Source organism: Podarcis cretensis (assembly GCF_951804945.1).
Source record: "Podarcis cretensis genome assembly, chromosome: 11".
NCBI classification, from domain to species: domain Eukaryota; kingdom Metazoa; phylum Chordata; class Lepidosauria; order Squamata; family Lacertidae; genus Podarcis; species Podarcis cretensis.
In genome coordinates, this window is record NC_137180.1 from 35,521,211 (window position 1) to 35,535,283 (window position 14,073).

Genomic DNA, 14,073 nt, shown 5'->3' on the forward strand with positions numbered 1-14,073 from the left:
AATTTGCCCCATCATCCTTTAACAAAATTTCAACATATCTTTCACTGGCCTGAATATTGCTTCCTTTCTGTTTGTTATGAAATATTATGAAATCTGTGGTGCTATCTTCATCAAATTGGAGAACTGTGCTAAAACCAACAAAATGAATTTCTGTAGGAACAAATGTAAGGTTCTACACTTTGGTGGGAAGAACCAGCTTCACTAATATAAGATGGGGGACACCTGGATTACCAGGTGAAAAGAATCTGGGGACCGTAGTAGACAACAAGCTAACATGAGTCAACAATGTCATGCAGCAGAGCAGCAAAAAAGGCTAATTCTATTATAGGCTGCACCAAGTTTAGTGTCCAGAACAAGGGAAGCAATAGTACCATTCTATTTTGCCTTGCTCAGACAATACCTGGAGTACTGTGCCCAGTTCTGGGCACAACAAATTATGGAAGATATTGACAAGCTGGAACTTGTGCACTTTCTCCTTGCAACATTCCTGTCATGTAGGTTAGACTGAGAGCTAGTGATTACCCAATGATCTTTCTTACGGAGTGAGATTTGAATCTGGGAGTCTCCAGACCATGTATGACACTCCTTTTTGGGAGTTTGTGGTTGTCAGTTGGTAAGGTAAACTTTTGGAGATTAGTCCTCCATAATTTTGATAATACTGGATTTTTTGAAAAATGGTGTCACATGTTTGAAGTGGAAACAACGTTGGATTTAGTGGAATTTACAATGGCTTACTTAAATGTGTCATTTTATTTCATTGTCTTTAGGAATATATTCAGATGCTTATGCCTCCATTAATCCAGAAATGGAACATGTTGAAGGATGAAGATAAAGATCTTTTCCCTTTATTAGAGGTAATTGATTGATTATTTAATTTCTTTAATGCTTAATATATTAAAAATATCTCTAAGCAGCGTACAAAAAAGAAGCAACAGACAGCTTAAACGAAATATTACAAAAATGCACAGTTACATATAAAAATGTTTCACACACACACACTCATTTTCCTTCTGACGCTCTCAGCCTCTGGGTTCCTGCCGAGGGTCCAAGCAAACTCTCAGCTCACCCGCAAAAGTCTCACAATGGAAAGAGTTCCTGGAAACAGCAGACATCACTCTAGTCTCTCACTCTAGACTTGTTTTTTAGGGGCAGGCCCAAGGTGGGTGCTACTCCCTCAAGCTCCCCCACAGCTGTGTTCAATTCAGCTGCACTCTCCACACCCAGTTCCAGATAGAGCAGGTTTGTTGAGTTTTGCAGGGAGTCCAGAAGAGGGGGAAAGGGCTCCCCTCCACTCACTGCTCTTTCTTCACCCTCTGTCCTCTCCTCTTCCAGTTGCTCACTAATAGTTTTGCAGTTTTCCTTGATATACACACGCGAGGGAAGCTTCTCCTGGGAGATTAATTCTATGCCCATTTACAATTCTACACCCCTTTACTTAGGAATAAACCCCATTCCAACTTGGTGGGATTATTGACTATATGTGTATCAGAATGCATTGAGCTCATTAGGATATATTTTGAGGGAAGGACGCATAGGGTTGAGCTGTAGGAATTAATGATGTTGGTAATTCCATGGGTCTTGGCATGGCCAAAGCTAGAACTCTGGCCACACTGTTATGAAGTTCCTTAATTCTGCAGTTCATGTACTTCAAAAAGTTGGCCTTTCTAAAAGAAATTGTTTGTAGCAAACATGCATGCCCGCAATTGAAAGCTCATATCAGTTGAATATCCCTGATACTCACTACTTTTTCTTCCGTATTTCAGTGCCTATCTTCGGTTGCCACTGCCTTGCAATCTGGCTTCCTTCCATACTGTGAACCTGTGTACCAGCGCTGTGTAAATCTGGTACAGAAGACTCTTGCACAAGCCATGGTATTTTTCTGTTGTTGGCCTTTAGAGGATGGGGAGAATTATCTTCAGTTGCATTTTAAGTGAAGCTTGTTTTCTGGAGAGATTTGTAATATTATTTCACCAACTGAAAATAATGTTAATAGCAAAAATGGTTCACTGTATGTCACGTAATTAAGCCTTTTAAGCAGTGTCCAACTGTGTGTTTTTATTATAGTTGCACAATGCTCAGCCAGACCAGTACGAAGCTCCAGATAAAGACTTCATGATTGTGGCTCTTGATTTACTTAGTGGTTTAGCTGAAGGACTCGGCGGCAACATTGAACAGCTAGTGGCTCGGAGCAATATCCTGACACTCATGTACCAGTGCATGCAGGTGAGGCAAATAATCCCCTTCTCCTGCCTCACTTTTGAAATAGAATGCTTTAAAACACAAACTTACTTCTGTTTCTCTCTTTTAGGATAAAATGCCCGAGGTACGACAGAGTTCTTTTGCCTTGCTGGGCGATCTGACAAAGGCATGTTTTCAACATGTGAAGCCATGCATTGGTATGTGACTTAGCAAGGCAAATTCTTCAAATATGGAGTTTTGTCCATGCATGGCATCATTGCGACTAGAAATGCTCTTTCTATGTGTAAAGGGAAATTTTGAAAGTTTTGTTTTTTTCCTAACAGGTTTATGGTACAAAAAAGAATATATTATTGCCATCTAAGTTTGATGTAGAACTTTTCCTCCAGGACCTTGTTTCTGGCTAGGCAGTGCCTAGTAAACACATGCTTACTTTATAGCAGAAGATCCTGTTCAAAATGTTGGAAATGTCTAAAGCTGCTTTTTTTTTGTTTCATTGAACACTTGTGGTTATATCTGCATCCCACACAAATTGGTAGCTGAAGTCCCTTGCTTGCAGTGGAATTGAATTTAACCTTACTGGGCTGTACCAGGAGTTTCTTATGCCTAGGAAGAGTTTCTGGCTAAGAAAAAGTGATTGTCCTTCACATGGGTTTTCTGCTGAAGTTACATGAAACTGAACATTTGTGTGAAGTTCTAGCTGTGGGAGAGTTTTAACAGTGTGGCTTGTGTTCTTTTCAGCTGACTTCATGCCAATTTTAGGAACCAACCTTAACCCAGAGTTCATTTCTGTCTGTAACAATGCCACGTGGGCAATTGGAGAAATTTCTATTCAGATGGGTAAGGTTTGCTTCTTTAAAGTTATAGTTTGGATTTTGCATGGTATTACCAGTTGTAAATTCTGGTGTTCAATTGCACTTATGTACCTGTTATGAAAGCATATGTTCAGGTTTTTAATGAACTGTTTTATGTGTTTTTTCTTTCTTTCTAGGTATAGAGATGCAGCCTTATATTCCTATGGTCTTGCACCAGCTTGTAGAAATCATTAACAGACCCAACACACCAAAGACTTTGTTAGAAAACACAGGTACCCGACAACTGAACTCTTTGCAGTGAATGAAGTTGTGCAGGTGTCTGTTTGTAAACCAGACTATTCAGAGAGTCGTAGGTAAACTGCATCAGTTTTAAAGCAAAAGCAACTCAGTTTGGATGGTGTTGCAAACCTCAGCCTTGTAATTAAGTGTCAAATTAAACAGATTTAATTTTCAATTAGCAGGTGCTATTGATTAAGGACTTAAACGTAGCATAGAATTTGACATCCTTTTTTGTATAAATTGTATGTGTGTTCTGTGCACATAGCTAATTTACAGAAGCCTTCTAACTATAGCTGGCAAGAGGATGCAAGCAAACTGCTATTAAAAAAAAGAGTAGCTGACTATCATATATTATCTATATCTTGCTAACTTGTTACATAGTTTATTAAATATAGCATGCTCTTAAATGGAGACCTTAGAAATTGCAGATTGGTTGAAGATTAAAAGACCCTTTAAAATTGAGTTTGAGGCTTGTTCTGTGCTAGTACAAAGCATGTTCTGTGTGTGTTTCTTTTTTTCTTTTTTAAAAGAGCTTTTCATTTTCTGAAAAATGCTAATTGTCATCTCTGACTATCTCTGTCTGCACTGTAATCTGATACCAGTGATACTAAGCCTATGAATGCAGATTTATAGTTACAGTCTGAAGTGAAAATGAATGGTTACCAGAATTTCAGTCTAGACATTGATAACTTGGCCATTGCCTTCATGGCTGTGGGTGGGAGTCAGGTTATATTCTGTGCATGTTTGTTAAACATCTAGCAATGAGTGCAAAGACTGTAACTGTATATTTTACGTTAAACTGAAAGATAAGCTACATGGTAATTTGGCACATTATGTATTGCACTATTCACAGTATGTTTGCAAACACATGATGTGGAACAACTCTTTTAGATCAAAGAAGTCTCCTGGCAGTAACTGGGAGTGACACCTATACATTTTCTTTATGGTCATTGGTACATTACCTGTAGTGCTTGCTTTTTACACAGTGCAGAAGTTAAGAGACATTTGATCCCTCACCATAACTTCTAAATATTAGTTGTAAATACCCAAAAGGCTGATACTACAGATAAATGTTGAATGTGTTGTACTTTAGGTTTGTTGTGGGATATTCTGGTCTATACTGTAGGATGTTTTCATACTTGAAATCTCAATGCAGATCTACCATCGATCTACCAAAACTAGCACCTTTTAACATTATAGTGCTTTTCCTAATTGACTTCTTATGTTGAATGGCTGCTTAAGAAATGAACTCTGTAAGAGTACTTGCCAAAAATAACAGGCTTTGTGGTCTAAATTCCACTCTGTATTCTCAACCAGTACATCATTTCCATTATTGTCTAAATAATGGGAATATAATTCTAATGGGAATTGAATGAGTGTTGCGGCAAAATCATACAGAAAACCTTGTAGCCCATAGCATTGGAAGTGGTCTCAAAGGTCATGTAGGTCAGTCCCTTGCCGACACAGGAAATCCACTACTATAACATCCCTAGTTAATGGTAGGATAGGAATTGTTAATATTAGAGGCTGATTCATGTATAGCACAATAAATAATTGGAAAACAAAGCCAAAAATTTTCTTTTAGCCGTATTAATTGTGATTCCATTTTATAGTGTTGGTATATCCTACACCAAATCTCATAGTGAAAAGAGCATCATCTGCTTTATTGCATGTGTTCATGAGATTGTTCACAAATGCCTGTTCTGGAGTGTTGCACAATGTCTTTTAAGCATAGGCTTCTCTGCTTCATATGAATCTGCTGGATTTTAGTATTCATGTAGTTTGCTTCAAATAATCCTTAAACATACCCCCACTCTCCCTTTTCTGAAGAATTACTCTGCGAGTTGAGAGAACACCATTAAAACCACACAGGGTCACCGTCCAAGCAGCCTCTTCACATGAACGGCCAGGTGCCTGACAGATCAGTTCACACTGAACAGATCCCTTCATATTTATGCAGGATCTTTGACTCCAGAGATTAATTCTGGCAATTGTTGAATCGTTAGATAATAAAATTAAAAGCTGCCTTATCTTGTAATGAAAAGCTAATACAGATACAAACCCTGATTCCTGCTGAATTTAGCTTTTATCTTTAAAATAATTCTTTGAGCGTTATGAATAGAATTCCGTTTTTTCCCCTGGAAAATCGTAAATTTCAAAAGTTTGTGTTACTTTGATTTTAAAATTGAGACCTGCCATTTAAAATTTAATTACAAATAGTATTCTTTCAAGGAAGCCAAGTAGCTGTGGGTTTTTAACCCTGAGAGATGGGCTAGCAACTCAGTGTAATAAATAACAGTGACTTGTTACTAAAGGTGACTCAAAATACCTTTTGATTAAATAGCGTTGTCACAGTTTGAACCATATTATTTAGACTGAGCATTTGGATTTTAATTTGTGCTTTTGGTGTTCTCTCATTCGCTTAATTCCTTTCCCCCTCCTCCAAATAGTATGCCACATTTGCTACCCCTTATTTTTAGGGGTGGTAATGAACAGCACTGGTGAAATCTTATGTTATTATCATACACAGGTTCTGTTGGTTTCTGTTTCTGAGTTATTTGTTGTTTTTTCTTTATTTTTCTCCTTCCCCCCTCATTTGCTCATGTCTTGGTTGGCGTTTGGTGGTGTATAACCGTGATTGCGTTACCTTAGCAATAACAATTGGTCGTCTTGGTTACGTTTGTCCTCAAGAGGTGGCCCCCATGCTACAGCAGTTTATAAGACCCTGGTGTGTATTATTCAATCTTTTTTTTATTCATTTTTTCCTCACTTTCTTCTTTCTTTCTTCCTTCCTTTCTTTCTTTCCTCTCTCTATCTCACTTCTAGATATACTTTTCAGTTGGTTACAAAAATCACTATTCTTAATCATTGCCAACCATGTGACTAATCTTGTCCTATCAGGTTTGTGAGTTTTTTTAGCAGTACCGTCATGTATATATTTCATGTTGTGGCTAACAACTAATTAATGCATGGGATAAGATTGTCACATGCTTGATGTGTTAAAGCTTGATTATTAAAAGCATTTTTAAAAATCCACCAGTATGATTATGTGCATGCAAATAGCATAAAACGTTAAAACATCGCATTACATTACTTCAAACTCATTTGCGATTTGACTTGCTGTCTGAAATACATGTTTATAAACTTGTACCAAAATAGCTTGCTTGCTGCTGTAAACAAGTGAGAGATGTTCTGTTCCTGGTATTTGATAGACTTCATACTGTGGCAGTATATGCTGCTTTTAGCAATGAAAGCTAATAATGATACAATGCAGAAAATAGATAGAGGTATTTAATGGAATATAGGTCACTTGTGCACTACAAGAAAGAATTTGAAATTGGCTGATCTGGCATCTATAAAATTCTATGGGTTTCAAATCAGGTTGAAAGTGTACAAAGTAGGGGTACAAAGTAAGAAACCTGACATGTGCTGCATAGTCCTTAAGCTTCATTGGGACACTTATTCCATCAAATACAATACCAGCTAAAGTTGGATGCAGAGATTAATCTAACCCTTTGTTCTTTGTTTTAATAGGTGCACCTCTCTCAGAAACATAAGGGATAATGAAGAAAAAGATTCAGCATTCCGTGGAATTTGTACCATGATCACTGTCAATCCAAGTGGAGTAGTCCAAGTAAGTCTTGTCTTGGTCTCGATTGGCTTAGATGAACACATTGCCCCATTGGCTGCAGATAAGAATTGAGGTGGTGGTGTGTTTTTCAAGGAAAAAATCAAGACACATACTGCCCAAAGTACTGTAGCAACAATGCTGGGAGACATTAAAAAGTGAGGATCAGAGATTGGTAGGACCTTTTAAGCCAGACGTGTGGTCTAAAATTTGATCCTCTGCCCCATGTTACATCATCTTATTTAGATACCAGATTTAAACTCTGCATATGGGATGAAACCAATGGTGTTCACACACAAGCTGAAGGGGCTTCTCCATGCACAGTGGGACTTCACCTTCCTTTCCTCCCCACTGCAGCAACTTGCACACACCCAAAATCTGTTTTAAGGACTGGGAGACTATCCAGAACAAATTTTGAAGGAGGCAAAGTGGTGGTCCTATCGCATGAGCAGAACTGCACTCACATAGTGTTGGATCAAACCAATAATGATTCTCCAAAATGCCTCAGGAAGCTACCCCCTCTTAATTCTGTTACTCATGGTAGCCACTTTTGAGATTGCTGTATTTTGGAAAAATGAGAAACTGCCCAAAGTACTTTCATAGAGTGGATAAGATCTCCATTCAGTTGAAGATTATGTCATATCCTAGATAAGCAGATAGTATTCTTGGCTCTGCATAAATGTTTTGCAAAAATTAATTTCTGGAATTCTGCTCTGTCTTTATTTTATTGAGGTATTGTTTGGCTGACATGTATTCAAATCCCTTTTTGAATAACAGTTCTTAGATTATTGGCAGACTAGAATACCTGTAAGCAAGAACTAGATAGTGTGACTGTCAGCACCTTTATTTCTATCACTTTGTTGCCACATACATACATACATGTTTGTCCCAGTTGGCTTCAAATAACATCAAGTGTTGGTCTGTTTCACTGTGGATTGGTCACTGCAAAATACATTGTTAATGGCTTCGTCTGAGTATATACTATTTCAAATACCAGAATTGAAAATGGGCACTTCAGAATGTTAGTGTGATTTAGTGATATGATGGTGTGTTGTTTTCTCTTTAGAATGATGAGTAAAACTCAAGAAAGCTGGGGCTGTAGTATTTAAAATCTTACGTTTTGCATTCTTCAGACCAGCTTCTAATAGGAATAAATTTGATGCAGAAGGTAGAACTTCAGGAAACCTTTTTTTGGAGGTCAAAATATCCCCCCCACCCCCACGACAGCTGCTTTTTAGGTGGAAAAGTGGAAGTTCAAATTGTGAAACTCCTGCTTCCTCCTCCAGTGGGGTCAAACTAGATGCTAAGTTCAGTTCTAAAAACATTTATTGCTTGCCTATTCTTTTACCATCAATGGGACTTGCTTCCAGATCAAGTGCTACAAAGAGGAACCCTGCACATTTCTCACAGTTGATCATTTTAACCTTCTTAACTAACTCCATTCTCCTGACCCAAGCCCCTGCGTGTGTTTCACAATTCACATGAAGTTCTTGGAGTTACTGTCTGGAGCCCAGCCACCCATTTGAATGCTTATACAGATCACAGATTTGTTATTGAAATCATTGCTGCTGTTCCCTATAAAAAGCATACAGGAGAAGGAATTTGACATAGGTGCAAAAGGCTTCAGAATTTTTATTGTATATAATAAAATGTTTGATGGAGAAACTATAAAATGTAGATCTAGGCCTCATCTGCACTATACTTTTAAAGCAGTATCATACCACTTTAAAGTCATGACTTCCTCCAAATAATCATCAAAACTAGTTTGTTACGGGTTCTGAGAGTTGTAAGAAGGCTCCTGGTCCCCTCACAGAGTTAAAGTTCTCTGAGTGGTTAAACAGGGAATTTCTGAGGAAACTGGGAATTGTAGTTCTCAGCACTCTTCACAAACTGCAGTTCCCAGGATTCTGTGGGAGGGAAGCCAGGGCGATTTAAATGGTATAATAGCACTTTAAATGTATAGTGCCGATAGGTCCCTAGAATTTAATTACACTGATATTTCTGAGCAGAATCTGTCCATTTATAAGTACTCATCTCTAATTTGCACATTTTGAAAACATTTGCAGGACTTTATATTTTTTTGTGATGCTGTTGCATCATGGATTAGCCCAAAAGATGATCTTCGAGACATGTTCTGTAAGGTAATGAGTTATTTCACATTTTTTGTTTCATGGGGCTGTATTATTAGAACATGTGAAGTTAGAGTGTACTTAAAGTGGCACAAAAAGAAGGTAGCCTACTCTGGTGTTCTGAAAAATTGCTCTACAGTATTTCTATCTGAGCATTCATAGTTACTGGTGAACTCATTATGATGTCCAACAGCCTGATAACTCCTTCCAGAAACTAAGAATTGTTAACACACACAGTTCCATCGCTACCCCCCTTGATCTTTTCTAAGTAAAACAGCTGGAGAATGGAATGTGTGTGCAAGAAGAGATGAATATATGCCTAGAATCTAGGGCTTTTTGATGGAAGGAAGATAGTAAATCACATAAATTTGTGGCACAAATAGAACTCATTTTTTAAAAAAACAAGTTTTGGATCTAGTATGTGACTTTTTGCAAACACTGTAACCATTGTCAATGTGCATCTAGTTTTTCTGTTATCAGATGGTCACTCTTCTAAGGCTTTTAATTCAGTTGCTCTTTGAAGAAAACATTTAACTTTCTGCTCCCCTTTAGATCCTTCATGGATTTAAAAATCAAGTTGGAGATGAAAATTGGAGGCGTTTCTCTGACCAGTTTCCTGTTCCCTTAAAAGAACGCCTTGCAGCTTACTATGGAGTTTAACCTAAAGTATTCAAGCTGCAGTACCATAATGAGGGGTAAGCTGGGTTGACTTTCAAAGCTCCTCCCTTTTTCCAGTGCATGAACTGTTCTGTATTGTGTATGTTGACTGGTGAATAAGCTGAAGTTTTAACCTCCCTCAAATAACCACAACTCTTCCCCTATTTAGCAACAGCTAATGGAGGAGACTCATTTAGTAGATTTTGTTTGTTTATTTACTCCAGGGCTGGAAACCTTTTTGGCCCCACTTATCAGAATGGCGTTGCTCATCTGCCTTCCAAACACCCAAGTGTTGCTGTCAGTTTCTGAGAGGGAGAGGTGGGGAGCTCAGCATAGTGTGGGCACAACAGGGCAGCTAATCTTGACAACCCTACTGGCTCAATGAGTCACCTGCACCTTGCCTCTCTCTGTAATTGGCAGCGATGGCTGGTGAAGGCAAGTGAGCATTGCTGTACTGCCCCACCAATCACTACTACTTGCAGGCCAGATTGGACACATCACCTAGCATTGCAAATGATTTGGTGCTTTGAAGTCCCAAAGTCAGCACTTCAAAGTGCAGCCAAATGGAGCAGGTGCAGGTCCCTTCAGCACCTATAGCAAACAAGATTGGCCACCCCAAGTTCTCAGCTGATGCACAGGTGTACAATCTTCTTTTATACAAAGTTGCAGAAGCTCCCAAGAACCAGCCAGTTGGTGAGCACTTTGGAAGGTGTGCAAGGGGCTTTGCAGGCACTGCCGATCACCATGCCTGCAAAGCCCCTTTTGGCCGAGCCCCCACCCTTGCCTGCTCCACATTGATGTCAGGTACAGGGTAGGTGAGCATGGCTTGACCAAAATAGCCTCATGGGTCAAATGGGGAAGACTGATAGGCCAAATCTGGCCTGTGGGTTGGAGGTTCCCCAGGTTAATTCCTTCTCATGGAAACATGCCAAAGGCCATAAACTGCTGCAATAGCATTCTCTTTATTCAGCTAAGCTAAGCCTATAGCTAGCTTCTCTTCTGCAAGCTTTTTTTGTTGACTTCACATTTTTTAAAATTACCTTATGGAACCCGCCGTACCCTTGCATGGGTACAAAGCAGCCTTCATATATAAAGTGTAAGAGTTGCAGAGATGAAACTGCCAACCATTAATGGTCATTACTTGTCCTCTTCCATGGTCTCTTCTGAAGGGTTGCTGGTTCTTCCTGCAAAGTCCCACCTCATGGAAGAGAAGCCACACCCCTCATTTACTCCTTGGAGAACGTGGCGTGAAGATCAAGGCTTTGGCAGGAAGGACAGGGACTGTTGCCAAGTGAGGAAGGGTTGTTTGCCACAAGCAAGGAAATAAATTTATGGCATCTTCACATACAATCATTGATAGCAGGGTGACCGTTTGTCCATATCGCATGGAATTTGCCCCATGTCTGTTGGCAGGGGCTGAAATAGAGGGAAATATATCTGATAGTTTTGTCAGTTGCTTATCTGGGATAAACATCACAATGGTATGAGCTTTCAGTAAAACATCATAGGTGATGTTTTAAACCCAGAATGATTTAAAGTATGTAGAAGAATCTACTTCAGGAGCATAGAACCATAGAGTTGGAAGGTACCGCCCCCCCTGAGGGTCATCTAGTCCAGCCTCCTTCAATATAGGAATCTCAACTACAGCATCCATGGTGGATGGCCATCCAGCCTCGGCATGGTTTCTCTACTGAGATTTCTTTCGTTAATTCAGCTGGCTTTGGAGTAGAAAGAGGAGAGTACCACCTGCGAAAACTGCTTGTCTTTTGCTAATAAAAAGAAAGTTGAAGGCAAGGAAATGGAACATCACTCTAAATATATTAGTACTGCTGTGACTTTCTCTTGGAGGTTCACATTGGGGAAGGGCCATAGCTTAGTGCAGGCTTCCTCAACCTCGGCCCTCCGGATGTTTTGGCCTACAACTCCCATGATCCCTAGCTAGCAGGACCAGTGGTCAGGGATTATGGGAATTGTAGTCTCAAAACATCTGGAGGGCCAAGGTTGAGGAAGGCTGGCTTAGTGTATGCAGAAGGTCCCAAATTCAATCCTCAGCATCTCCAGATGTTTGGGAATGGCCCTTGGCTGAAACGCTTGTGAATGGCTGTCAGTTGGTGTAGGCAGTACTGAGTTGGATAGACCCTGAAGGTTTGTCTCTGCATAAGGCAGCTTCTTATGTTTTTAACTTAATCACTTTGCATTTTTGACTATGTATTCAGATCGTGGTGTATTTTGTGATAACATTATTTTAAAACACTTGCTTTCCGAACACTAAATCTGTGACTTGTTTGCTTCTTTCAGGTCCTTCAGTCTGGAAGACTGGGAGGGAGCCTCGACACCCAGGGAAAAAAATGTTACCCTTTACTGGGGGGAAGGGTAAACCAGTAGGGAATACAGTACAATCCCAAGCCTACTGGGAGGGGCGGGAGGGAGGTGTTGCCGTCACTGTATTAAGCCGATGTTGGGAAATGTTTTAACATCTGGAGCTTTTGTGGGTGGAAGTCTGTCTCCTGTTACAACTCTGCACTGGATGTGAAGAAGCTCTATATATATATATATAAATATATATTTACAACAGCACATTCTGCAATATTATGGGGAACTGTACCAAAATGAAAACTATAAAATTGAACCATAGAGATATGTAAAGAGGAAATACACTGTGTGGACACGATAAAGGAAACCGAAGGGTAGCGATTGCAGAGAGCAAAAGGTGTGTCGTAATAAGGGGTTTCTGCATTGTTTCATCTTGATGGGATTCCTAGGTGTTGCATGTTAATGAAGAACTAAACAAATGAAGTTAGTACAGTTAAAATAAAGCTTGCTGCCTGTATTAGGAGCAGGCACTTGCAGCGTACAAATTTAAATAACCCCATAATAAAGTAATAAAGGTTAACTTGAACAAAATGAAGCAACCTGCAAGATGCCAAATGAGTCACTCCTTTTCATTTTTTTGGGTGGGGGGAGGGGCATTAGAGAAGAAAGGTGAACCTTTTAAAAAAAAAAATTGAAACTTCAAAGGTAGTGGATATGATTTGATGGTTGTACTTCATTAGATTTAATTTCTAGAGTAAGGCATAATTCTTAATGTGCCGTTTAAGGTTCAGGCATGCATTTTGGATCATAGTGATCAAGCGTATTTTTAGTGGGAAAGTAGCATGCTTGCATCAAAGGGTGAGAGTGGTATACATTTACTTATGTTGCGCCAGTTTTGTGTTGCAGTTTACCAATTCAGTATAGCCCTGCATTTAAAATTCCTTTATGATTCTGTGGATTTTATTTTTTCTTAGGAATATAGGTATAAAATACTGTAGTGACAATTAGGCCTCAAAATATCTTTTTAGGATCTGTTAGGATTAAGATTGATATTGTATTGTGTAACCTGCACAATGTGGAAAGCTGATATAGCTGTGCAAAGTATTGCCTCTGTGCTGTCAGTGTAATGTGCTTTCTGCATGGTTATACTAGTGATTTTTATCAAACCTAAAAATGACTTAACATGGTAAGACCTGTTTAAAGGCTACATAAATGTTAGTTGGCACGTAAAGACAATGGTAGAAAACTGATAACATGATTGCTACATTTCAGTGTTTATTCCCACCCAACGTATTACCTTTCTATAATTTTCTCCTCCGCAAAGTATGATCTTAAGAGATGCATAATTTGGTGGATGTAAAGCAGGGTATCTACACTGTATTGGCGCATGTTGGTGGCCCTTTGTATCCTAGAGAGGACACAATGGTGCAAGTTAAAAGCTACAGAGTGAAAGTTGGTTTGGATCCTCTTCATTTCATTTGTTTTTAGCTTTTCTGTTTCCCCAACCCCCTCTACTCACTTGTATTCCTGTGAATAAATCCTTGTTAAGTTAACCCTTTACTTTTCTTTCCATGTGTATTTTCTTACGTACTGTGAATGTGAAAACCTAACTGGTACACTTGATCTTGTGTTACTATTTAAAAAAAAAAATGGAAGTTGTGATTAATTTAGATTGCATAAAGAATATCCCATGATGATAAAGGAAAAATGGAGAGACAATAACTCTGCTGGTCAGAGGCAAAAGCCACACGTTTCCATTTTCCCTTAAGTGCTGCAAAATTAATCTGTGCAAAAAAGAAAAAGAAAAAAAAGCCATAACAGCCGCCTTACATTTTTGCTTCTCATCTTTGCATTGCAAAAACAACTACTGGAAAACTGTTTTTGCAGGGTCTGACTTTGCATGATTTGGTTCTTATAAAGGTTGTTGGATGATTTAGCCATTGCACTGACTTTCAATCTTGTGTGAGTGAATTAAAGAAATCTGGCTTCAAATTTTTGTTTGATGCACGGTAGCATGCATAAATCTTACGCATTCCTCTCTTTTTTTCTTTACAAA

At 39.0% G+C, this 14,073-nt stretch overlaps 1 protein-coding gene across 2 annotated transcripts in view; it reads left to right on the forward strand.

Moving 5' to 3' along the window:
- TNPO1 (transportin 1) overlaps positions 1-13,577 on the forward strand; it is a 32,254-nt gene extending 18,677 nt beyond the window's left edge. The window contains exons 15-25 of one of the 2 annotated variants that reach the window (XM_079995421.1): positions 768-854; positions 1,764-1,871; positions 2,065-2,223; positions 2,309-2,396; positions 2,938-3,036; positions 3,188-3,283; positions 5,943-6,018; positions 6,825-6,924; positions 8,985-9,059; positions 9,600-9,742; positions 12,003-13,577. In XM_079995421.1, the coding sequence (XP_079851547.1) occupies positions 768-854; positions 1,764-1,871; positions 2,065-2,223; positions 2,309-2,396; positions 2,938-3,036; positions 3,188-3,283; positions 5,943-6,018; positions 6,825-6,924; positions 8,985-9,059; positions 9,600-9,707 (996 nt within the window). In that variant the 3' untranslated portion in view covers positions 9,708-9,742; positions 12,003-13,577. Of the gene's footprint in view, positions 1-767; positions 855-1,763; positions 1,872-2,064; positions 2,224-2,308; positions 2,397-2,937; positions 3,037-3,187; positions 3,284-5,942; positions 6,019-6,824; positions 6,925-8,984; positions 9,060-9,599; positions 9,743-12,002 lie in introns of those variants that run through there. The other variant, XR_013843525.1, reaches the window with a different exon arrangement.
- The last annotated feature ends 496 nt before the right edge of the window (positions 13,578-14,073 follow it).